General features: G+C 36.5%; 1 protein-coding gene and 1 long non-coding RNA gene across 4 annotated transcripts in view; one reads left to right on the forward strand and one right to left on the reverse strand.

Moving 5' to 3' along the window:
- Positions 1-5,040, reverse strand: part of LOC113051668 (RNA-binding protein 33-like) — a 43,000-nt gene extending 37,960 nt beyond the window's left edge. For all 3 annotated transcript variants that reach the window (XM_026215599.1, XM_026215598.1, XM_026215597.1), the window contains exons 1-5: positions 4,859-5,040; positions 3,516-3,594; positions 3,182-3,233; positions 1,358-1,431; positions 194-470 (exon numbers count right to left, since the gene is read on the reverse strand). In XM_026215599.1, the coding sequence (XP_026071384.1) occupies positions 194-470; positions 1,358-1,431; positions 3,182-3,233; positions 3,516-3,594; positions 4,859-4,877 (501 nt within the window). In that variant the 5' untranslated portion in view covers positions 4,878-5,040. The remainder of the gene's footprint in view (positions 1-193; positions 471-1,357; positions 1,432-3,181; positions 3,234-3,515; positions 3,595-4,858) is intronic.
- A 2,046-nt stretch (positions 5,041-7,086) lies between these two features.
- LOC113051669 (uncharacterized) lies at positions 7,087-27,271 on the forward strand. The gene is made up of 3 exons (XR_003276937.1): positions 7,087-7,602; positions 23,199-23,244; positions 25,161-27,271. It is a non-coding gene; the product is annotated as an uncharacterized LOC113051669 (long non-coding RNA).
- Positions 27,272-27,595: the final 324 nt, after the last annotated feature.

Genomic DNA, 27,595 nt, shown 5'->3' on the forward strand with positions numbered 1-27,595 from the left:
GGCTGACATGATAACCACAATATTGTAATATCACGATACTGACAAGCCAACCACAGACTATGACAAGCAACCGCGATGTTCTGCACTTGATAAGCCCTTCAAAATCAACTTAAAGGGAAATTTCTTCACCACAACAGACCAAATTAGAGGGAGTGTGTGCAAGCAATAGATAGCAAGAGAAAGTGTTACTTACTTGAAAATCATCATCCAGTGGCTTGTCGATCTGTAGGTCCAACACTTCATCTTGAAATTCATCATATTTCAAGTCTCCTGGGTATTCCACCTCTTCATGCTCTCCTTGGTACACATCTCCCTCATATTCCTCACCCTGAGAGAAACCCGGTTGGCCCCCTTCTGTCTCTTCATAGGTGTATTCAGTGTATCCACCTCCGTCAGGGTCTTCATCGTGAAGGTGACCAGACGTGCCCAGACTCAGTGTGGCATTTAAGCTCACAACGTCACCCTGACCACTGGATCACGGATACAAAGACATCAACAGACAAGCATGTGTTAAGCTCTGGACAATAAAGTGAAGCCCTTCGGTTACCACAATTACTATATTAGAGATGAAGAGAAGCATGTCACCTAAAATTGTTAATGATTCAATTTGTTAACTTTATTTTTTTATTATTGCAAAAAAGAAAGCTGTTTGATTAAGGCAGAGGTCAAAGTTAGGTCAATGTCATCTCTAATTAGGTTCTGGATGAACTATTGATTTTAGAGCACACATAAATTGATTTTTTTTGCTTTGCATACATTATGGAGTGAGGGCAATTTTTACCCTACGAATTGAAAAGTGAACAGTTTTGGTAATGTGGCATTTTTTATTCATTTTTCAAATGCACTCATAACAGACCCAGAAGAAAAGACAAGTCGTTAAGTCGTAATTTTTGTCATTTTTGGACCAAAATGTATTTCCGATGCTTCAACTAATTCAAAATGACCCTCTGATGTCACATGGACTACTTTGAAGATGTTTTTCTTACCTTTCTGGACATGGACAGTATACCGTTCACACAGCTTCAATGGAGGGACTGAGAGCTCTCGGACTAAATCTAAAATATCTTAAACTGTGTCCCGAAGATTAACGGAGGACTTATGGGTTTGGAACGACATGAGGGTGAGTTATAAATGACAATTTTCCTTTTTGGGTGAACTAAACCCTTTAAACCAATTGCAATTTTATCATATTAGAAGATTTTATAATTTAGTGATTTGTCAATTAACCTCAAAGAAAAGACCATTTCGAACATGTTTACACTGATATGAGTGCCATATTGTATAATTCACTTACGTCTCTTGTAAACATCATTTGTGTTTTTGAACAAAATGTTATTTGTAGGCTTTGTTATGGTACCTTGCATTTTGGTCTTCTTCATCACTTTGTAACAGGTCATCATTAAGCTCCTCATCTGACAACTCTGAGGGGTTCTGGGGCGGACAAAAAAAATGAATAATAATAATAATAATAATACTAGTTTAAAAATCTTCTGCTTAATATGATTGATATTTTGGTGAAAATGTAGTTGGCCTTATAAGTCTTGAACATTAAAGGGTTAGTTCGCCCAAAAATGAAAATTATGTCATTAATAACTCACCCTTATGCTGTTCCAAACATGTAAGACCTCCTTTTATCTTCGGAACACACTTTAAGATATTTTAGATTTAGTCCGAGAGCTCTCGTTCCCTCCATTGAAGCTGTGTGTACGGTATACTGTCCATGTCCAGAAAGGTAAGAAAAACATCATCAAAGTAGTCCATGTGACATCAGAGGGTCAGCTGGAATTTTTTGAAGCATCGAAAATACATTTTGGTCCAAAAATAGCAAAAACGACGACTTTATTCAGCATTGTCTTCTCTTCCGTGTCTGTGTGAGAGAGAGTTCAAATCAAAGCAGCTGGATATCCGGTTCGCGAACGATTCATTCAGTTCACCAAATCGAACTGAATCGTTTTAAACGATTCGCGTCTCTAATGCGCATTAATCCACAAATGACTTAAGCTGTTCACTTTTTTTTATGTGGCTGGCACTCACTCTGAGTTCAAACAAACCAATATCCCCGAGTAATGCATGCACTCAAACAGTACACTGACTGAACTGCTGTGATGAACACCGAGCCGAGCCAGATAACGAACAATAGACTGACCCGTTCACGAGTGAAGAACCAGTTGCATCGGTGTTCGGATCACCAGTAGTTCTTTCGGACAGTTCGACTCAATAAACCGGATGAAGAAAACGGTTCACCGGTTCTTTTGCGCTCTATGTAATGGCGTCATTTGCGATGATTGCCCTTGATTCAAGCCTTCGGTTTACCCGCACCCATAACACTAGCACAGAATCAGTTCAGTTCAGACGCTCTGTGTGTCGGTTTGCTTCACGCTGAATCACACATGTGCAGTATCATCAGCTCCTCGGTTCACGAATCGGACGCATCTGACAGAAACGGTTCTTGACTCGTGAACGAGTCAATGTTTTGTTCGTTATCTGGCTCGGCTCGGTGTTCATCTTCAGTTCTCTCTTCACAGCAGTTCAGTCAGTGTACTGTTTGAGTAAATGAATTACTCCGAGATATTGGTTTGTTTTAACTCAGAGGGAGTGTCAGCCACATTAAAAAAGTTAACAGCCTAATTCATTTGTGGATTAATGCGCATTAGAGACGCGAACCGTTTAAAACGATTCAGTTCAATTTGGTGAACTGAATGAATCGTTCGCGAACCGGATATTCAGACTGCTTTGATTTGAACTCTCTCTCACACAGACACGGAAGAGAAGACAATGCTGAATAAAGTCGTCGTTTTTGCTATTTTTGGACCAAAATGTATTTTCGATGCTTCAAAAAATCCTAACTGACCCTCTGATGTCACATGGACTACTTTGATGATGTTTTTCTTACCTTTCTGGACATGGACAGTATACCGTACACACAGCTTCAATGGAGGGACTGAGAGCTCTCGGACTAAATCTAAAATATCTTAAAGTGTGTTCAGAAGATAAAAGGAGGTCTTACATGTTTGGAACAGCATAAGGGTGAGTTATTAATGACATAATTTTCATTTTTGGGAGAACTAACCCTTTAAGTACACCTGATGGGAATATTTTATATATTCCTATCAGTTAAGATTGCTTATAACCAGTGAAAATAAGTTATAGGAGAAACTGGCAATGATGGAAATCACTTTACCTTTTTTGATGACAGCCAATCTTCTTCAAGTAAGTCTCCCTCCTCCAAATCACTGTCAATTGATACATTTATGATTAAAAAAAATGTGGTGCTTTCAAAAGCCTGACACCATTTCAGCAGAGCAAAGCAACATATTAAAAGCAACAACTTCATTTGCTTTGCAAAAACCACAGCCCACGGCAACCAATTTGTTATATCTATGCTGGTGAAAATTATTGTGTATGCCATGAAAGACTTTTGCTGGAACGCTAGGAGTGTTTCTGGGAAACTGTTGCTCTCTTTATTAGTCTTTTTCATTCTGCTTAATAGCAGCAGTGAGACAGTGAAGACTTACCTTTCCAAGTCATCATCATCTCCTCTCCGTCTTCTTGACCTTTCAGCACCAGGCTTATCATATTCATCAAACTCATCATCTACATGCAGACAAGAGAACGAAACACATTCGTCTTACATTATTACCTTTATATAAAATTATACTTTATGTCTTATGTTTACATTTTTGTATATGCTCAGCCCTAGTCTCCAACAGCAAGATTTTTTGCTTGAGATGTTCAGGTTCAAGATTCTGCAGTGGCACAATTTTCCCTTTGAAGCAAATTAAGTAGTCTTTGAAGAATGTCTCTAATCTTAAGGGGACAGTTTATCCAAGATCGAAAAATCCTGTGATCATTTAATTTCCCTCATTTGATTCCAAATCCGTATGGCTTGTCTTTTGCACAAAAGAAGACATTTTGAAGAACGATGGGAACCAAACAGTGCGCTGACCACACTTACCCCTATTGTATAAATGGAAAACAAAGAGAAACTTCTTAAAATATCTTCTTTTATGTTTCACAGAAGAAAGTAGGTCACAGAGGTTTGGACTGGCATGAGGCCGAGTAACTAACCAGTGCATATGTCTTTTGGAAGAAGCCACTGGAAGACTGTACCAAGTGCAGTTCTTGACATATTTACTTTCTAAGCAGTTCAAGTACCCATTTAAAACATAAATATGTTCACTGGAAAGCACGTTCCCATTAGCATGTAATCCAAATCAAATTCTGAACTTGAAAACAGCATTAAAATCTGATCTGCCTCTGTACAGCTTGAGAGTGATTTACTGTACGAATGACATGTTGAAGGGATTTACAGGAACCGGTCTTGATCTCTGTAATAAACCGCTACAACACACACTTGACATAACATCACGCCTACATTTAACACACAAAAACGTACTTGCTACTACGGAATGGAAAAAAAAACAGCCACCTATTGATTTGTGTCTCTGGCCTTGATAAAACAAGTCTTGCTGTCTGTCGAGGCAGCGGTACAGATGCTTACATAACCTTACAGACTTCAACCTCATTCTTCATCCACCATTTATGTGTCAAAATCACTATCCAAGTATAACTCATTCTGTATGTAAACACACGGGCTGCGCACTCATTGCAACCCTTCAGCTAACGTTAGCAACCGAGAATGAGTAAATATGTAAACGCACGCCGGCTAATAACTCACGATCATCAATATAACAAACCATAGAAACAGAAAACATAGTCGTGGCATTAAGTAAACCCTGTTCAATCTACAAACCAACAGCAGATCTCAGAAGCTCAGCAGATAATGAAACAAAAGCAGCTAACTCGTTAGCACTAGCTGGGAGCTAAACTAAGTGTAATTGAATGCTGCATATCATACCCCCGCCACTGGTCGCCATAACCCAAGATTGTGTGTTATCTTGGAGACTCTTGTATCTCTACACCGTCGATGAGTGCATTGAGACTGGTTTAAGTGCAGAGCTTTAGGCCGTTAGCTTAGCGTGAAATCTCCTCAGTCTGAGCTCTGAAAACATCTGCACGAGCCGCGCTGCATCATGGGTATGACGCCGCGAGAGGAGGGATGTGAGGGATCTGCCTAACTGTACAGACTTGGATTATTATTTCGCTTTACTGTATAATCCAAAAACAGACTGGAGTGTGGCGTGACAGAAATTTGCTTTTAAATTCTAATATGCGTATCTGTTTCCATCTTAAAGCCGATGAGCCAATTTCATTTTATTTGTATAGCGCTATTTAGCCTACAATAATTGAATGATTCGGAAATGCATTTTCCCTTAACATTCTCCATCAGAGCTTGGCTTGTTGATTGATGGTTGTTCAGGGGGTCAGAGTGGAGAGTGGGTCTAGGTTATAGATACAGTAGACTGAGGTGATGAATGTGTCAATTAAGATAAGATCAAGCAGCTGTTCATAGAATTTATTTTTCTTACTGCATGGTGGTTAATTCAGTTGCAGTACACATTTTCATAACATCATTTCAAGCTTTCTAAGTTAGACAAACTCTTCATTCAACAGAAACACTATGAGGTAATTGCATTTTTAGACTATAAGTGTATTTACAGAACGTGTGTGGTGTGCAAGTGATTGTATTTAACAGTAGCTGCATTTAGGCCTAATGTATTTATTTATTTATTTCCGTAAAGTGGGTATTAATTTTTCACTAAACTCATTGTTTTATATATTTTCTATAACCTTTAGCACTGGCAGAATCATGTTTTTGTTGTCAATAATACAGAGCATTCTATATTTTTTAATGTTTGTACATGCACTGCTAAAAATTAGTTTGTGGTGAAGTAAATAATGCAGAAAAACAAATGTAATTTCTGCATTAAATAATTTAGTTCAGGCAAGAATAAAAAAAAAATGAAAAAAAGTAATGTTAGTATATGAGTTTATAAGTATATATATTATTTTTACTGAGATTTTTAAAGTAAATATCAAAGTCATTATCCTGTTGTTCCAATCATGCACTTAGGATAAAATAATAAATACGGTAAGATCTTTTTTTTTTTCTTTTTTGGCTGTTTTCGAGATGTATTTACACTGTTTTGTGTTTTATGGTTGCTTTTACTGTTAGGTTTAGTAACTTGCTGTTTTGTGACATCTAGAGGTCATTTTCTTCTCAAAATGATCCATTCATACTCAAACAATATTCACTGATTGTTACCATCATTGTGAATCGTGCCAAGTACTGGGGTCTTTGTGTTCCTTAGGTTAATAGCTACATTCCGTCAACATATTACTTTGAAAAGATTAAGGAGCAGTCTACTAGTTTACGTACATGTGTGTAAGTAAACCACATGCTTTAATGGCATTTTCAGTGCTTTGTTTTTAGAGTAAAGTTTACAAACCGTGACTGAGTTGTCTACTTCAGTATTGCAGGGCAAATTTAAGTAGACATTACTCATCAAACTCTAATTGGCCATGTTAAATTTACTTATTCCTTTTGCTAGTTTTAATTTATATAACTTAGTTAAGTATATTTTACATAATTCCATAGCCTACTTTAATTTTACTTTACAAAAAGATACATGCAAAAACGCGCAAAACAAAAAATAAGTTAATTTTAGCTACTTTTTTTTCCAGTGATATGATTGTTAATTAGGTCAAATTAATTTCTCTAATTAATTTTACTAGTTGGAGTTTGGAAAGAATTAACTTAGAAAAAAAGTCAATTTAGTAAGTAGATGAGATGTTTCAATGTGATCGATGTTTTAAATGCTCAAGTTACACCATCATATTAATATAACTGATTTTTAATTTATAACTGAAAATTATTATTAAGCTAAACGTTTTTTTCCATGTGAGGTTAGGTCACATGTAAATGGTTCTATCATATATATATATATATATATATATATATATATATATATATATATATATATATATATATATATATATATATATAATTTATTTATTTTTTATATATAATTAATATTTATAATGCAGGAAAAAATTATTAATTAAAACTGATATTTCTAACTGAAAATTATTATTAAGCTAGAAGTTTATATATATATATATATATATATATATATATATATATATATATATATATATATATATATATATATATGTTTCATAAGTGTAAGGTTAGGGCATGAAGTTTATATTGGGAAATAATTTGCTGCATGTGTGACTTTTGTCCATATCTTCAAGCGGCTGGATGATAAATCTGATTCATCCCCACCTTCTTTGACTGCATTTCCGAAAGATTATTTTCTCTCTGCATCCATCTGTGGAGTCATTCAGAGGTTATCATTTCTGGGCCGTTGTTATTGGATATTGTGCTCCAGTTCGGGACGCCATTGGTCTGGTGCTTGTCAGTCTGTGGCGCGCCGATGCTCGTGAACGCGCCGCGCAGACAGTGCACGACACGCGAGTGGCCAGAGAGTGTCTGGAGTCTGTCTGAAACTGATAAAAATGGTGATGGAGTTCATCCAGAGTCTCGCTCACAGTCATTAGAAAAACAAAGGGAGACAGAGCGGAATTATACAATCTTTCAACACTGTAGTCCGATCGTAGCTTGACAACTAGATTATTTAGCGCATTTCAAAGTTTTATTCATGTTTTTCACCAGACAGACAGTTCATTAATTCACAGGTAAGATGATCGTGGCGGGGCGCAAATCTTTTTGTCTGGTACAGTCTGCCGTTGGTGATTGTGATGTTCATGGATATATCACTTATGTGTGCGATGTTGCTTCACCATAGTAAACAAGACGGCGCATGTAAACCGCAGATCGGCTGCTGGGTGCTCATTTTAATGTGATTACATGTTACCGCATGTCTTTTGGCGAGATGAAGAAAGAGTTTATCGCGACCATCTCTTCACTAAGACAGATGACGCACCTGTGCTCACGTGAGCACGGTTTCTCATTAACCCCATGAACTCCTGATGCCAGAACACCGTGCTGCCGTGTGAACATCAGCCCGTCTGGACTGAAAAACATGCAGCCATTTGCCAAGTCTGCAGCTTTTTATCCGTAATTTGAGGCCCGTCGTTGCGCGTGAGATTTTCGCTTGAGGTGGATGACTGCGTTGTAATTCACCGTGGTTTGGCGTTCAGCCTGGTTTCCTAGTAAAAAATAAATAAAATCAGATTTTAGGTAAAGGTTGGTTAGTCTAATGACAGTACGTTGACTTCAAATGCATTCGGCAAAATTACTGACAAAATAAATAAACAACAAAGCCAAAAGCTCCTCGTCACGCGTGTCGGTGTCGCGGTCTCAGCTCGCAGCTGTCAGTGCAGTTCTGTTGCGCTCTTTCTCCGATGGTCTCGTCCATCAGTGGTTTGTTCCCTAGTATACTGTAAAGCCATGCTTTGACTTAGCCAATTAAAATGTATCATAAGTTCCCAAATAAATATAACTCGTTTATTTTATTCATCCGAGAAATAGAAGTCGGTGGCTAGTTGGCGCAAAGATGAGAGTTCTATAACTAAAAGTTCTATCACAATTCAAAATTGTCCTATTACAATCATTTTAATAACGTTATCGTCATATTTTTGAGCCGTCGGGTTAATAATTGACAGTCAGATCATATATCATTAAGGCAAAAAGAAAGCGTAACTATAACTGATATTTACAACTGACCAATGATCATTCAGCTAAAATATATATTTTTTATATGTTCCATAAATGTGAGGTGAGGGCGTGAGGTTTATATTGGGGCATGTTGTTACGTTGTGGAAAATATTACAAATATATACTATTTATAAATTGTAATACTGTTGCTCAGAACAGTGTTTTAAGGTTATTGAATGATAACATTTACATGTTTGCTGTTTCAATTCTTATTTGTTTCATAATCATTTTAATTTAGCAGAACAGTCATACTATGTTTTTTAATAACCCATACTGTAATGTGACAACATGCCCTGTGAGGTCAATGTGTGCTAAATATACTGTCTTTTCTTTCTTTTTTCATCGGCAGATAATGGTAAAACAGTAGCTTTTTTATATTGCCAAGACTTTAAGATATGTGCCGAAACATCAGTTGACTGCAGAAAATACTGAGCAATATTCACTGGAGTAAAACATTTATTATGAGGCTTTCAAGTAGGCTATTTTCATTGTATTTTAGTTGTACTATTTTTTCCTTGCTGTATTTAAAAGCTACCAATTGATCCTATGATATTGTCTTTAGATTAGAAGAATGATTGTTAATCAAAACGCAGTGCACTCATCCCAGGATTCATGTGGTGTGCAGATCAAAACCTTTCAGATTTAGTATGGGCTTCCATGTTGTCTATTGGATTTGTTGTTTCTTCTTTACTTATCTTTACCTTTTATGTTGATCTTGCGATCTGAAGTTGTTGAGTGTTGGGTCGGGTTTCTTCCCCTTAAGTTGTTGTATATCAACCCTTTTTGACCTGTTGTATGTTTGTTATTATTCCTGATTTGAAAAGGCACCACGAATCTTTTACCCGTGCGGCATGGCTTTGCATGTTCATGCATTCATAGTTTTAAAGCAGACAGAGACATCTCTCTTTGATATTGATATCAAATAAGCAGTCATAGGACTTAGCTTTCCAGTCATATGCAAAACAAGATGGCTGCTTCACGGGAGGCACAAGGCTATACATTGGTAAATATAGTGGTCCCTTTATATTATGTCGAGTCAGTATAAAGTGTCTTAGTGAAAGAAATTGGGACACAGCACACACAGGATGGTATCATGCCCTGGCCCAGAGGGGTTGTGCAATAAAAAGAAGAAAACATCAACATATAAGCAAATAAATGTTACAAGTTACAATAATTGAATAGACTTAAATGTAGACTTCAAAAATCCTTGTCTCATTCTCATAGATGCAGATATCTAATTAATGAAGTACATTATCTAAATACAAGGATGTAACAAATAAAAAATATATCATTTTTGAAGGTCACACAAGGTTATGGTGTGAATTTATTTTGAAATTCATATTTTGTAGCGGTAGATGGCCTCTAGGGTTGATAAGTTATGTATAACTTAATTATTAAAATGAATACGCATTATGACACATAAAAATGTATGTTTAAAATATTAAGAATTAGTTATTAGTTATAAATTGAAATTGAAATTGGGCATTGAATGAATCCGATTTTAATAGTAGTGATTTTATTTGTACATCTATATAAGCTTTGAAGATTTTGCCTTTTCATTAACGGTATTTGCTTAATATTATGTAAACGGAGTACTACATTTTGGAGCACATGGTCAATGTAGAATGGTTGTGGCACATATGAGAGTCCTAGAGAGATCGGTTTTCTGTTGGTCGAGTATTTTTGTTGCCTACAATCTAAGCTGCCAATATTTTTTCGGCAATTTGAACAGCTCAGTGCGTGTAGAGGGTGTTCCTTTTTCCTTCTGTTTGACCCAGGGTTTTCATTACTGTAATGTTAGATGATATTATAAAAGCTCCATTGCACACAGCTGTATATCAGTTCACCTTACAGGCCTATCAGTGTCCAACCTTAGTTCTCCATGTTTCAACTGCTCAGGCTGTGTGTGAAAGTGTGTGTGTGTGTGTGTGTGTGTGTGTGTGTGTGCATGTTGGATAAGCTCACAGGCCCAGAAAACATTTGTTTGTAATAATGAGTGGTATTTGAAAATGTAAAAAAAAAAAACTACTAGTATTTCTATTTGAAGGTGAAGTATTATCAGGCATTTTATGCTTCAAAGTGCTAAACAATGTGTTACATCCATCTGATAAATTGTAAATGTATTGCTAAATTTATATGGGATTTTTCTTTTTTTTAAAGTAATGTTTTTATTTCATTGTCTGATATCTTTAATGTTAAAATGAATTTTGTTGACTGAAATGTATTTGTGCATTTGGACCGTGAGTGGCATTAGGATTGCTGTTCTTTTGCAATAAACATGTATTTTATTTTAATTTTAATTCTTTGTATTTGGGCTTTTGTTATTGGCAGTTTCTGATGACCTCTTGGAGCTGTCACAGATTCAGCCACACTTAAAGGTGATACCCGTGTTCTGCGATTGTGCTGCCGTGTTGATGGTAGGTTTGAAAGGGCATTTCCCCCAGTACTCTGTGAAGCACATTTGGGCATGTCATGGAGAGAGCGGTGGAACGACAGGAATGCAGAGAGGTGTGCATAGGTGCGATTATGAAAGCCTGCAGGCTGATGAGTGTGCATCAGAGAAGCTAATGCTAAACGAAACGAGCCTCTGTTTTTCTTTGTCAGACGTGACGTTTGAAATGTTGCTGAGTAATCGCACTTTCAGCTTGGCACACCAATCATTTCCAGCACTCGCCTCCTATATCAATTTTTAACTGATTTCTTCATTGAACACGACGATTAGACGGGTTGATTAACGGACAGGTAAAAAAAATTAAAAAACAGACAGTCGGGCATAGAAAAAGCCAAATGTTTGAATATGAAGGTTACAGGGAGACTCTTGAGAGAGAGAGAGACTCAAAAAGTCATTTTCCGTGACTTCATATTGATGGCTGCAGAAATGTTTTTTTGTGTGGAATGAAATCTCTCAAAATGAAGATGGCAGCCATATTTTTTTGTAGTGTACAACAGCGCCCCCTAGGTCTCTCTGTAACTCTTGTAGAGTGAACTTATGGATTTTGTGTGTGAAAGAGCAAGGCTTTCACACTCCTGCATTACTTGCATATATACAATATCAAAGCCACTATTGCATTTTAAAGGGACCACTGGCAGGCAGCCAAAACATAGAGCCTCTCTCCTTTTGGTGGCTGCTGTGGCTTGCTTGCTTTCTGCCTTTAACTTGTGTCCTCGTGCTGATGGCAGCGTAACGTCTGACTCTTCTCAAAGCTTAACCCAAGTGCTGGAGCGGGACATTGGTTGTATTAGGACAGCTGCCTCCATTTTAGGGAGGAGTTTTGCAGAGGAAGATGGATACCCTTTCCAAACTAGCCGAATTTGCTGCGCGATTCAGTTCTGACCTGAGGCATCGCCTGCACTATTTAGTTATGTTTTGTCATTCGATGTTCATGTGTTACCCGAATGTGGTACATTTTCCTGATATTTGCTTTGATTGCATTTGTTGTGTTAGGAGATAAGATGGAACAATATGAATTGTGCTTTGTCTCGAATTAAAGCAAATGTGCTTTTTATAGCTCTACTTTAGACTTTCCGCATAGCTGTTATTATGACTTTTTTAAAACGCACACAGAAAGATTTCAGTCTTCTTCTTTTTAAATGCATTTCTGGATTTGATATAATTAAAAATCATAAAATCCAAATGAAATGGTGCCTTTAGGCCTTCAGGATTTTACTGGTAAATGATGATGTGCTCTAATCCGCTGTGAAATGTTATTTGTCTTATTTTATTGTATATTACTTAAGCATAACTATACTGTTATGTTTTTGTTTAGTTTTTTACCCCCAGGTAGCAAGTTTGGCCCTAAAATTACAGATTGCTTTAGCAGGATTCAACCATTTTCCTTTATTTATTTATTTATTTATTGTTTTTGTCCAAAAGTTAAATAATTTGAATTTGAATGTGTCCTTAAAATTATGTATTTATTAAAGCATTAATTTCCAACTCGTTATTCGTTCTCGTGCATTAGAAATAATCTGTTTAATAATTCTTATCTCTGTCATTGCTTAGTATCTCTAAGATGATTGTTTCATTATGTCAAAGTATTTGTGTTGTAAACTGGACAAATTAAAATATGTGCATATTTTGTGGTAAATGTTCATTGAAGCAAATAAATGTAGTAAAGAACAATATATTTTAAAAAGTATTTTTGCTGTCTTTTTAAAGCATCCCAGTGATTTATAGAAATGTTAAAAAATATAATTTTGTCAGTTTGTGTAAATACAGTAATTATTATTAGTATATTAATGTTAAATGTAATAGAAGCATTTAAAATAGCTTTTATAAATCGGTCATCATCATATTCATAATTTAAATTAAAGTTGGACTGTTTCAGCGGTGTAGAATGAATTATTTTTATTGTTATTATTGTAATAAAAACATTCTTTTAATTGTTTTAATATAACATTTTGTATTTGTATTGCTAAAAACATATTTGATTGACTCATGTGATACAAATATGTTATAAACTAGATTTTTTTGGAGTGTAGAGAGTGTATTAAGCCACAACGGTGCCACTGACTGTGTGTGTGTGTGTGTGTGTGTGTTGGAGGGTGGATTTGTGGCTCAGTGTCTGGGGCTTTATGCTTCAGTATCTGAGGTACACAGTGTTCTGGAAGATTCGGCCTCTTGAGTGACCTGTTGCCCCTGAAATCCTGCTCGTAACTGGACAAGCTTCAAAATGGGATACTTATGAGGAGTGTTTTTGTGATTATTAGTATAGCTGCTTTACACATTTTAAGTTTGAGCATAATGTTTGTAAAAAAAAATATATATATATTATTATATACTATTATATAATAATAGTTATTTAATACAAATACATTATTTAATACATTAACTTTATTGTCATTTTGGATACTGTGCGATAACAAGAATTTACAAGAACAGTGGAGGGGAAAAGAATTGACTGTTTCAATGCTTTAGAGGTTTTAAAAAATGTTTTTAATTAAAGATTTGAAGAAGTTTTTTTTTTTTAAAGTAATAAGTTTAAATGTTATGTCCTGCTGCTATGAAAGTCACACATCCTTTTCCTCAGGAATATGCTTATATTTTTACTACCGATTTCAGTTTATTTGTTAGTTCCATGTTTATATATAATGTTTCACTTGTATATCTGCATAATTTTCTACTCTGAAAATATTGACACTATGTACTGTTCCCTAATACTTTTTTTCTCTAAAATATTCACGAGTACTGAAGGTTTTATATTATTCTTTCAAATTTTTTAAGAATTCTTTTATGCATAAAATCTTTTAAATGATGTTTAGAGAATGCTGTAACGAAGCTGTTCAAATTTAGTGTCTGTTACTGTCGCTGATCCTTTGTAAAAGTTATAGCAGTTGTCTTGAGGATTGACACACGAACATCACGCCATCACGTCATTCCTTTCATAGCGCTCAGAATGATTTGAGCCGGATAGTAAACTGTAGATTTGATACGCTGGCATTGGTCAGCGATCCACTAATTCAAGGCTATGCCAGATGAAATGCCAGCCATCGCTGAGGGCAGTTCATTTGGTTTCATTTATCAACTCTCCACGTATGATTGGTAAGTCTATGTATTTTACTGATTCAACTCACATTTCTGTTAACAGAATAGAAGGCCAAAACAAAGAGCTTAGCTTTGTTAGTTGTGAACATTGTATGACTTTTTAAAATGCTGTGTCCTTGTATACTTTTATCCCTCTTTAATGGCTTTTCAAAGTTGCTGATGCTATTTTCAAGCACATTGTATTATGCATTGGGCACTCTGGCAGATTTTTTAAACTCTTTTGCTATTTTGTAATTTAAAAATTTGAAATTGAATAACATTGTTCAGGCTTTTGTGGAACTCGACAACAAATCTTTTCAGATGAATTGAGCTGCCTTTTTTCATTGCAAACAGTTATATGCATGATGTTATTTGTTATGTTTCACTTTTTATTTATTTATATATTTATTATTTTTGTTATATGCATGTTTCCTAAGCTGTCTGAATGATTTATTACATTCTGAAGAACTAGAAAGAAGGTTTGTTTATTCCTTCCTCCCTAAAGGCATAGTATTTTAATGAAATCTCATCTCTGTCTCTCTCTGACACTCACTCTCACATACACACACACACACACACTCACTTTTCCTTTTTCAAAGCTGCTGATCACCTTATGGCCTTTTAATTTAGTCTGAACGATGGCGATGAGTCCCCGTATAACACTATTTGACATTATATCACTGAGAAAAACTAACCTCGCCGCTCCACTTCCAGATATGAGTGTGTGTATGTCAAAAATGGCTTCATATGCAAGCAGTGTGTTGTTAAAGGTTTTGGTCTTCTGGTACGGCCATTCTGTTTGACTTTCCCTGTCTTCAGCCGTGGTTGTATATTTTTGCCTAAGTGCTGTTTTGATCGATCTCAAGAGGTGACACAGATTTAACCTTGACCCCCATTTTTATTCTGTCAGGTGTTAAGGCTTTCCAAACAGTCGAAGCTCATTAACAGTTCTAGAGCTAAATTTCATTTTGATGCTGTTCTGCTAAAGCGTGTGTTGATGGGCTGAAAACCAAATAAACCGGTGCCAGTGATTAAAGGCCAAGTGGTTAATCCCAGCAAAGACACCAAATGAACACTGCAACTCTTCGATAAGAAAGAGCCGTGCTTAGGCACGCAAACATCCCAAATATCAATTTCACGTCTGATCTCCCACTGACACGCAATGTGTGAGAGTGCAGGGGCCTTGGCAATAGTGTCCTGTTATTTCCTATCAATTAGCACCTAAAGGGGATTAACCCCTGCAACACAGAGGAAGCTGATAGGATCACTTTGAATTGCAGGGGTCACCTGCTTCCCTCATTAGTGAGGACCTCTCTCTCTTTCTGTCTGCCTCTCTGTCTGTCATTTTTATATATTCACTACTAGTTTAATAGGGGAAGTAGACTGATATGTTTTTGTGGACATGTTATCATGAATGTGTTTTGCAAGAGGGTTAGATATTGGGTGATTAGTCACGCTGTGTTGTGTTCTGCTGCTGTTGTACAGGTGAGAGTGAATCAGCAATGTATTCAGAGTTGACAGCTTTTCTCTTATAACAAGCCTAGCAGAATGAACCTCACAGTTTGAGTCTGGCTAATGTTGATGTGTCGCGCAACACGGGGAATAAACTGCTGCTGACTTTACTCTGGATTCATGAACCTGTGCTGGTGTTAGTATCTCCTCAGGAAAAGGTAGATTTAGTAGCAATAACCTTCGAGTTTAGGCCCAAGACATTTTTGGAAAAGTTGGCGGCCACGTCGATCCAATGGAATGACCATGTGAAGCCATTTATTTTGTACCATTTTATATATTTTATATGCTGCATGATAGTCACCATTTTTTAAATTATTATTATTTTTATTTTTTTTCCTTGACAAAAGCCTGAGTAGATGATGACAGCATTTTTTTTGTGTGTGAAATATTCTTTCTGCTTTCTTACCAGTTAGTTTGTGCTGGTATACAGCGAATAAGTAGTTGACATAACATTTATAAAATCCTTTTATAAAGTTGAAATTTCCTGTGATGTGAAATGATTTACTCCAGCTAAAATGTTTTAAAAAAGCATTTAGCTCACTCTGTTATCACTTGCTGATTTTGACCTTTTAATAACTGACAAAGAAACAGTATTTTTCACACTATTCACCTATCTGTATACCGCTGTTTTCACTGTCATAAAAACGGGCGGATAGCTTCTTTGTTCTATGAAGTCCCTCCTTCAGATATAGGTAACGAGTTCTGATTGGGCCAGCGGTTCCTGTGTTGTGATTTGACAGCAGCTGAGCGCGCACTGCCCTCCTGCTAACCTGATTGGGCTAGTTTTGAGAAGCAAGTGGGCAGGAGCATGTGCTGGAGATGTACTTATAATCAACGGAGCATTTTTACTGACGAGATGCGCATGAAAATCGCATCCGTTTTTTTGCACAGCCCTAACATCTAGTTAACAAAGCTAAACAGTGTTGCCCTTTGTGTAATAAGTTACAGAAACTGTTAAACGCACCAACTTAAATAATAAAATACACTTACCGGTTCTGGTCCATATTTATTTTATGTTTGCTTTTTTATTTGTGCACATCAGTCGTCCGTGAGGGGCTGATGCGCTATTTTGTGTTTATTTTGAATTATTAAAGTTTCGTTTTGATTGTCCGCTGGTTCCCGCCTCCTTCTTCCCGATGATTATTACAAACGCCTTCTCCAGACAAAGAGGGAACTGCTCCATCTTTCAAGAATAATCATTGTGCGAATCCAGCATTAAACTGATTGAGATTGAGGAAGTTGTCCTCAGCAAGCTGTCTTCAGCAAAATGAGATGCACATAGTTTTACATGTGGATTATAATTTTCGGGAACCGAGTTAAACATAAATTGTAACCATTAATCTCCAAGTACAGCGTCCTTGGGAATCCCAAACAAAGGTGATTGGACTCAGAGATGAAAATAACAGCGTTTCGATGTCATGTCGACAAACACAGCTCTTCCTTCTTCTCCGTCGGAGCGCAACAAGGCCACGCCCCCTGTTTGTGAATTCATGTGGGCGGAGGTTAGTGTTTTAGTGATGTCATTACTGCAGGAACTAGAGGGATGTAGTCCAAACAGGTCTTTTTTGTAGGCGAATTCTGTTAAATCAAATATCTCGCTTGGCATTGAACTTTGAGCTTTAGCATTTTGCAGATATTATTTATACTCTAACAAGAACATTACACAAAAACTAAAGTTTAAAACATGGGATCACGAAGAAGGGGACCTTTAAATTCAAGAGTGAAATCATTTACCTGTTGACAGTCTGTGTAGTTTGATGACTGAGCTCCAGAAAATCAGTAATGAGGTGCTATATTAGAATGGGAGTATATTAGAAATCATGAATGAAATGCTGTTTCATTTATCACAGGATGTGAATATAGAAATGTGCAGCTCAATATCAAAAGCACATTTCAGCCAGAGATTCTTTTTAAAATCATGTGTCAGTTAGCACACAGTACGTTTGTATAGCTAATGTTTTTGTGATTTCTTTCTTTGTGTAGTCATTTCCCCTCTGCTCATGCTGTTTTAGTAAAGATGCTGCCGCAGACTTTCATTAACCGGGCGCTTCAGGCAAATATGCAGTAAGAAAACACATGCTGTCTTTGGCTTTCCAGCTGTGTGGATGTCCTTCCATCTCTGCTGTTTTTTTTATATATACTTCAAATGAGGTAATGTAATTGAAATGACAGACTTCTGACATGTTGGCAAAAAACAGATGCAACTTTTACTCCGCTGTACTTCAGAGTCAACTTCAGTGTAGGAAGTCATGCAAATGATCATATTGTGCATTGTTAATATTAGGGTACATATATTATTTCCCTGGTCTCAGCGTTGCTACTTCATTGCTCCTTGAGGTGGCGCTCATCGCATGAATGAGAGAAAGGTGAACATAAGTTAAAGGAGCAATAGGTTACTGTCTTCTGAATTTTTTTTTTTTTTTACTGGTTGAAAGTCTCATCAAATCCCGATAACAATCATTAAGTTTAAGTGGTCTAAATGTATTTATCTTTATTTATATATTCTGTGGAAGGTGTAGGAACAATAAATGTTCATCCAATCAAAACGCTCGGTCTGAAATTGGCTTTCCTACCTGCCTGTCAACATATGTATTTGCATATTTGTTGTACTTTTAAAGTTTTCTAACCAGTGACACGTGATGTAGCCCAGCGGTTCCCAATTCCAGTTCCAAAGTCTGGACCCACCTTGGCTTTTATACCATTGATGGGACAAACAGAATCAACAAAGAGTATGTGATATGCATGGATTATATTATTTGCATGAGCTTTTAAAGTCTTGCTGGTAAACTTTTAATATGTGTGCTGTTATAACAAACGCTTTTTCTGAGCTTGTACACCTGATGTGTGTGCACACTAAAAAGCCTGTCAAAAAGTGCCTGTTTACTGGACTATGTTATCTTTTGCATGTGATTGCTCTAATACTGCCAAAAACATACAAGGTTTACATATAATCACAGTTGGTTATGTCTAAAGGGAAAATAAACAGTCAAGAGACAAACAGACAGCTCTTAAAGTGACAGTAGACGATTGTACTAAACATGCTGCCACTTGCCATTAAAGGGTTAGTTCACCCAAAAATGAAAATTAGCCCATAAATTACTTGCCCTCAAGTCATCCTTATATGACTTTCTTCTTTCAGACGAATCCAGATTGAGTTATTAAAAAAATTGTCTTTGATCTTTCAAGCTGTTTAATGGCACTCGGCAGGTGCTGCAGTGCATCAGTCCAAAAGAAGTGAAATAAAAAGTGCCCATCCAAAAACAAAAGTGTCTCGCACAGCTCCGGGGGATGAACAAAGGTCTTCTGTAGCAAATGGATTCGTCTGAAAGAAGAAAGTCATATACACATAGGATTTCTTCAGAGTGAGTAATTTATGGGCTAATTTTCATTTCTATTGGTGAACTTACACTTTAAAAGAATAGTGCATCCAAACATTTACTAACTCTCATGTTGTCCCAAACCTTTATTAATTTCTTTCTTGTGCTGAACACAAAATACAATATTTTGGGTAACCAAACAGTTGCTGGTCACTATTAACTTTGTTAAAAGTAGAAGAAGAAAAAAACATACTATGAAAGTTTACTAGGGGCAAGCAACGGTTTGGTTACCCACATTGTTCAAAATAATGTTTATGTTCAACAGAAGAAAGAAACTCATTCAGACTTACAGCAACTTGAGATTGAGTCAATTATAGAATTTTCATTTTTGCAGAATTAAGTTTGGACATAAATGAGAAAGAGAAATAATCTGCAATAAACCTTTTCACGGGCATTCTCATAGACAGATATCGTGATTTATCATTATAGGATTGTTTAGCAATATATAAATTATCGCAGAATTGCTGTATAATGATATTATCGTGTCGTGAGCTATGTCTCGTGCTCTGTATTGTATGATGAGGTACCCTGTGATTCCCACCTTTACAGGACACTATTCAACAAAATAGATATTGTAGCATTTACCCCTTTGTACATTTACTGCAAATGTGAAGACTTTTGAGAAGATGAACATTTATAGATAATTTTATTAAAAGGAAAAAAAAATTGCTTTAAAGTATCAACATTTGTCAACCCCCCCCCCCAACCCCCCCCCCCCCACTGTTTACTAATGCACAACATGAAAATGAACATGATGGTTTTTCTAAGAATGGTTGTAATAACTTATTAGTTTAAAGACTGTGTTTGCATTTGTTTTTTTTAAATGCATCATATCAGAAAGGTGAATTTTAAAATGAAATATAAATTTTAAAGTGAAAGTAATGATGAATTTGACCAGATGTTTACACCGTGATTTAAATTTGTAAAAAAAAACTTAAGTGTAAAATGTCCACCAATTTTTTTTTCTATATCAAAGTGATTCAGCTGTACTTTTCCACAAGGAAAAAATTATTATAATCGCCCTCTGTCCTCTGGTAAGTGAAAAAAAAAAACCTAATTTTGGCATAGAAGACTTGAACAGTACCCTCCACAGCACCGGCCTCACAGTCTCATCTATGTCTGGTGAAAATAGCACAGAAAAGAGAGTTAATTATCTCCACCCCAGCCCAAAATGCCTCTGTCTCTCTCTACACAGATTGGCTTGCGATTTGCATGAGGATTTTGAGAAGCTTTTCAGTATGTTTGCCGTGTCTGTCCTGGCTGTCTGTTTAAACAGGCCCCGGGTAATGAAGAAGAGAAGATGGAAGGAAGGAAGGAAGGAGGGAGAAAAGAGTATAGGTGTGATAAACCCTGGTTTCCCTCATCAGCCCTTTTGGGATATGAAGGCCCCAGATGGTGTAAGGGTGTGAAAGCAGCATTGTGTGTGTGTTTATATGAAAGTGTCTGTCGATCTGTCTGTCTGTCCGTTCGTTCTGAAATCAGGGACATCCTTAGTAAAAGAACCCGGCCCTTATGTCATCTGTTTGAGGGGAAGCTTGTCTCTGTCTCTGAATGGAGGCAAAGGAGAGTGGACACAACTCCCCAACTCCCCATTATCCTTGTCCCCGTTGCCCTCTGCAGCCCAGAGCCTGACACCCAGCACTGGGGGCTTTGATTAGCCAAGTAGAGACATTGGTGGGGGGTCACACTACCCTCTGCCCTGATTAGATTGCACTTGGCCACTGTTGACCCCTCCTTCTGAAGAGAATCATGTGAGGGGTCTGGAGATATTGAGACGGGCATTCGGGAAGGCACAATAATACACCTCGACCTGTCTAGACTCTGCTGTTAACAAACAGATAATGTAACCTTTTTTGTGTTGTTGATCAAATGTCTCTACCCTCTTCTCTCTCTCTCTCTCTCTCTTTAATGGATTGATTTTGCACTATAGTTTGAGGATTTTAAAAGTTAACAAATTACAAAGTATTTTTTTATTTAAAAAAAAAAAAAAAAAAAAAGATCATTCCTGGTAAAATGTATTAACATAACACAAGATATAAAAATTTATTCTGATCCCACATTGTGAGACGTCACATTTTCTGTAAGTATTTATAATAAACTAATTAATAATGCTACCTTTGATTTTTTTTTTTTTTTGTATTGCCTTTCTTTGTAAGTGTGCTTTCAAATGACTTTCATTAATGTCACATCAAATGCATTATATTTAGATATTATTATATTTAGATAAATATATGGTAATTGATGTTAATATTGCGTTACTGCCTATGTGCAACATCAAGTATGTACTTTTTTCTGTTACTTCCTATTGATTTAAAAAAAAAAATATGCAATTCACAAATTGATGAATGTTATGAACTGTGCAAAAATATTTATTTGTTAAACTTAAGGTGGAAGGCACGGAATCATTTTCCTTATTTTCTTGTACTATGCTGAGTCAAGATCTCTTGTAAAATATGATGATTGTGCCTTTTGGGAGTTACATACACAAAACCTGATGACAAGTGAAAAATTTGGTCACAGGAATATTGCAATTTCAAAATATTTCTGAAGTGCTGGTGTGAATGCTGTGTGTTCGCATTGGTCTACCTTTCATTATGAATGGCTGTAGGCATGGTTTGCTCGCTGAAAGTGCAGGAAGTGCTGCTGTTGTTGTTCCTGTGCGGGTGGCTTGGTGCCTGCACTGCTACTGCTGATCTAGAGTCTGTGATGGTCCAGTGTTCTGTCAGGAATGATTCTGGGTGGATTAGTTCAATCTGACCCTGGAACAGTCGATATGGAGGCGGTTTGTAGTAAAGGTGGTGGGTTGCGATGGCATACTCTGTGTGGCTGCTCCAGCCCCGCCCTCGAACCAGTCACTCAGAGCCAAGAAAATGGCAGATGCAGTGAGCTGCCAAGAGAACACCGATTCTCCACCCACCCCTCCATTTCCCCAATCCCCCACCCATCTTCCCTGCTCGCCTCTTCCCATGTTTTGTCACTTTTGAGGTAAAATGAACTGAAATCTTGTGTCCTTTGCAGTCTAAATGTCTCAACATTGACATTGTTAAGGCCAGCTCTTCCATGCCCATGTTTTGAAATTCCCAGGTTTGTGTTAAAATGAAACATACCACACCACTAAGAGTTTCTGTGGATAAAAATCATCCATATCTTTACATACATACACCTTCCGCTGAACACTTTCTTCACTACTGTGCGTAACCATGAAAAGTGTAATAGGAGTAATTTACCTCATATTGGAGATGCTTTAGTAAATGCATTTCATGGCAGTCAAAACGTCATGAATGTTTTAATGAAGCCTGTCATATGTGATGAATGGATGTAGTCAGGGTTTTTCACTGCTGTACTCCCACATGGCAGATGATTGAGGGTGGAGAATCTGGATTGCTGTTGGAAAATATGGACATTTCCTCTCTATTTACACTCATGCCATTATTTGAGCACGGCTTTGACTGAACTGTTCAAGTGTACTGACCGTGTTTTGTAGGGAGTGTTAAAATCTGCACCATTGACACTAAATGTAAGATAATGTATACTGTACAATGTGTTCGATGTACTATTGATGTACTCTAGTACTAGTACTATTGAGCATTTGCAGAATCATACTGCATTTTCTCCTGCCTTGCTGCACCATTAATTCCTCAATTATGCTTTTTATGAAGGTACTCCAACTGTAGTTCTGTGCAGTATAACTATGCTTCTAAATTTGTAGTCAAAAGCATGTAATTGTAGATGCTATGGCAAAGTTGAACTCACTACAGTGTCTAATTAAATCGTTGTAACCAATAAACGGTCTCAACAATGACCCAGTTTGTTTGCCAGCACACCAGAGAGAAGCAGGGCAGGTCCACGAAGGATGTAATAAAACTCCCCCTGATGGAGCAGACCCGTTTCTCTACCCTCTCTGATACTGACTTTCTCTGAATGTATTTATGTATGTGAGCAGGTTGATGTGAAGGTTATTCTGTGGAGAACATGTGACCCTCCCTGTTTTCCAGCTTGAGTTGATGATAAAATGGAGCTCGACAGTTCAAATGAATAGATCATTGCATGTCGGACTGAAAATTACACTCTCTATACTTGAATGCTGTGCTTTCATGGTGTTTTTTTTCATTGAATTTTAAGTCTGCATTTTTTCCCCCCTCTTTTTTGCATTGATGTGTCTCACTGATGTTCTTTTTGTGAATTTGTCTGTTTGTCACAGGATAGTGAAGAGGAACAGAGATGATGTGTCTGCAGAGATGATGCAGGTAGTAATAATAACATAATTGTATGTATACCTCTTTTACCTGCATTAATCTCTCCCTCACTTCCTATACTGTCTCCTCTACTCTTTTTCTTTCTCTCACTATTTCCATCATATCACTGAAGCAGAACAGCAGAACTACTTCCATATGATCAATAAATGTATATAGCAACGTTTTTAAATCCATATAATATTAGCTGTTTAACTTAACTTAACTTCTAGTTCTTTGGACAAGTTGCACAAATGATCCACATTGTAGTAATACAATGTTAGAGCCGTTCTTAATATCAGACCTGTTTGCTCAAACTGGTCTAATTTGTTAAATGTCTTCTTAAAATATAATACTCAACCTTTGTCATTTTATTTTTTAACATGATCATTATATATTATCCAGAGATAAATATATCAAGTCATTGAGCTTCAAATTAGATTTTTTTTTAAAGTCATTTTATTATTATTTAAAGGCTCATCCATATGCTGCATAATTACAGCCTTTTTTAAATAAACTCAACAAAAATGCAAAAAAAAAAAAAAAAAAAAAAAGAACAGTTTAGATGCAGTCTACTGATGTTATTTACATTTGTAATGAATGCTTAGTGTAGATGTTATTTAAAAAAAAAAAAAAAAAAAAACCCTGCACTGAAACTGTTTAAATATGTTATATATAATATCAGGAAGGAGCTAGCATACACACATTGTTCACTTTATATTTGTAGACCTTTAAACGTAATAGAGTGTTTTAAATGGTTATTTTGTCCTGCTCATGGTTAGTTGGAGTCACGGTCAATTATGTCTCCAAATATCGTACAGTATAAGGTCAAAAGTCACTGTGCTGTATTAGAAAGATGACAGTAACTATTCTGGAAAGGTCAGCCACTCAGCTTGTTTCCAAAGGAAACGTGCCACAGTGACATCTTTGAGCTTTTGATTTACTTTGTATTAGATTTAGTTAATGATATAGCTCCCCGTGTGATGACAGAAGTTAACCTCTATGTATTTTCAGTAAGATTTTAAAAATGCACAGGTCTCATTTGCACTGAAGTCAGATTTTGAAGTTTTGGAGTTAATGGTTAATTAGCTGTAATGTGACTTCACTGCAAATGTGAACACGTATACATCCGATTACTTTAATTGTACTTTGACTTTTAAATAACAATACATTTGTTTTGTTTTTATTCAGGGCCAGTCAGTTAACATGTTTTTTTCGTAGAAGAAACTTAGAGTATATTTAGAATAAAAAAGTTTTATTTCTACCAAATCCCAAGGCTGCATTTATTTAATCAAAAACACAGTAAAGAAAAAATAACTGTTTTCTGTTTTAATATATTTTAAAATGTAATTTATTACTGTGATGGCAAAATTAATTAACAGAAGTCTTCAGTGTCACCTGATTAAGAAATCATTCTGCTGATTTGCTGCCCAAGAAACATTTCCTTCTTCTCAATGTTGACATTTTTTTTTATCTGTGCTGCTTAATATTTTTGTGGTAACTGATGAATGAAAAGTTGAGAACTGAATTTATTTAAATAAATAGTTTGTAATATAAATGTGTTTACTGTCACTTTTGATCCATTTAATGCATCCTTGCTGAAAAGTGTTTAATCCTACTACTGACCCCCAACTTTTGAACTGTAATTTTATAGATATCCGTCCATGCCTCCATAAGTACAATTTTGTTCTTAATAGCTTTTTAACATTTATACAATTGAAAACTTTAACTTTAAACTTTAAGACAGCTAAAAATGTATTTTGCGGTTTCTATGAAGTTATTTAAAACTTCAGAGTTGTTGATTTTGATTTCACTCTGAAATCACTTTTAACAGGTGCACATCATTCCAGTCACTAACTTCAGTGACTGGCACTTGTACCTTACATGCACATTAAAACGTCTCATTAACTTTTTCTTTTTTTTTAAATTAGTATAACCCATGTGGAGGTGCTGGTGTGTGTATGTGAGACTTAAGAGAGAGACCGAGTGAGAAAAAGCAAGAGACTGGAGTTTCAATGCCTCTGCTTCCTTTTGTCCTCTGAGTTGACTTCTTAGGAGCCCAGTGCCGGAGTTCCATACATGAGAGATCAAGAGTTACCAAGGTGCTCAGGAGATAGACACACACTCACACTCATTCACTCAGACTCATTTCCTTTGCATGTCAGAGCCCTGCTGGGGTTTCAGTAGAGGTCACTGACACTGCCAGTGGAGCTTTCCCCTAAATGAAAAACCAACCCCTGTGTATTTGTGTGTGTCTGTGTGTTGCTTACTGAAAACCGTAAGGTGCTAAAGAAGAGGGTCCTGAATTGATTTAGTTATTATAAATGACTGTACTTAGTCAGGGGATGTTCTGTGATGCATTTCATGTTAACGTCTTCACTAAATCTTGTAAAATGCAAGTCTTGTATAGGTTAAGAGTTAAAGTTGCAGATGTGCAGCATAGATACACTAGAGTGGAGGATAAGATATGAGATGCTCTTTTCCCATCAGCTTGGTTCAGCATTAACTTGTATTGTAACAAGATTAAAATATATTTGTCCTGCGGATTAGCATTCTTTACCATCCCATTGGTTTCTTTGCCGGACCGGTCTGCGTATGTGCAGCAGTGTTTTTGATCTGCCGTGCGTAGTGAGGACCCTGGCTTGGGTCTGGCCATCCAAAGGCCTGGTGTGAAATCGGCCTGATGTCATCCCTTTTGTCCTCCATTTGCATCCCTCACTCCTTTAATGACGTTTCCGAACCTCGCAGGCACATTCCTCAGTGGTCCATAGGAAGCGTTTGGAGAACTCGGGGCAGAAAAGCACAGTGGGAGTGTTTGGAGAGTTTGGGGGGGTCGAGGGTGTGCGGATCTTTTGTATGGAAAGCAGACGAGTAGACATCCGTATTCTGATACTTTCCCTGCACCTCAGGCTTTTCTGTTGTTTGTCTGGATTGCTATCAGGCAAAGTTTAAGTCTGATAGAAATTGTGTAATTTGATCATGTATACATGAACGATGCCTTTAATGAAAGCACTCTGTTTGTGGCCAGAAGTGTATTTTGATGTTTATCTTAGCAGTGTAAATACAACAGGTTATGACAGCAGATTTCATTAAATGACAATGGTGTACTTTCTTACCCTAGAAGAGCGTTTTTATGTGCACATAATTGACACTGCCTTCTGAGACATATATGAAGTTGAGACCACAGTTCAAGTGTAAATATCTAAATAAAGTGTGTGTGTGTGTGTGTGTGTGTGTGTGTGTGTGATAGTGAAAGTTAAATGTGGGTGTAAGGTGAGGAAAGCGAGAGCTGAAGGGGGGGAGGGACTATTCCTTGCAGAGGAAATGAGCCACCTGCAGCCATGACAGGAGGTTTTGACCTTCATTTGGGGTTTCTTTCTCTCTCTCTGTCTCTAAATCTCTCTCTCTCTCTCTCTCACACACACACACACACAGTCTGTCTCTCATTACTTTGCTCACACAAACACACATACTTCTTCTCTATAGAAAGCCAGTCAGGGAGCTCTCCCCTCAACCATTGGGCATCACTTCCTCATACAAGGGGCGCTAGAAAAGAAATGTAGATGAGGCATTGTCATTGAGCAGGTCAGTGCATGGGAAATGCCAGTTGTCTGTGCCCCCCTTCACCTCCCCCCAGAGGACAGGTAGACTATGACCAGTTTTTTTTAACTAAAGATCATTTACATATTTTAGGGAAAGTCAGGTTACTGTTTGGGTGACTTTCCTAAAAGGACATATCTTTTATGTGTTTAAAAAGTAGTTTATATGTTGATGAGTCCTGTTGTCTGGCTGCTCTCTGGCAGCCCCTATGTAAACATTAGTTTTAATTGTCCAGGACACTATTGCTAGCTCTTTTTGTCTGTTTAGGGGCACATTTTCTGCTTTTATTTTATTTTGTATGTTTAAATAACATGATTGTTGGCTTGCAGATATTGTAGAGCATTGTATTAGGTGGTCTACAAAGTTTATATGAAGTTTATACCCCAAATGCCTTTGTTTTATTTGATCAAAAATTATACATTTCACAATTTAATTTAAATGGGTTAATTTTTTTTATTTAATTTTTTTTTATCAGTGTATTTTGTGAAGTGTTTGAAGGTTATGGTTGTGACTTTTAATGATCAGTATACATTTTTATGAGATTCTGAACTGATGAGAATCTCTCTCTCTCTCTTTCTCTCTCTCATTTATTTGTTTATTTTATTTTATTTTATTTTATTATTTTGGGTTTGTGATTGAACATTAAAGTGAAATGTTAGCGTCCGGTTTTTAAATTAATACTGCAAAATGAACCACAGAAATTACATGCGTAGCAGTTATTTTTATCAAGAATGGATGTTAATTAACTAATGCGTTTGTCAAAAGC

The sequence above is a fragment of the Carassius auratus genome, chromosome 32 (genome assembly GCF_003368295.1).
Source record: "Carassius auratus strain Wakin chromosome 32, ASM336829v1, whole genome shotgun sequence".
NCBI classification, from domain to species: Eukaryota; Metazoa; Chordata; class Actinopteri; order Cypriniformes; family Cyprinidae; genus Carassius; species Carassius auratus.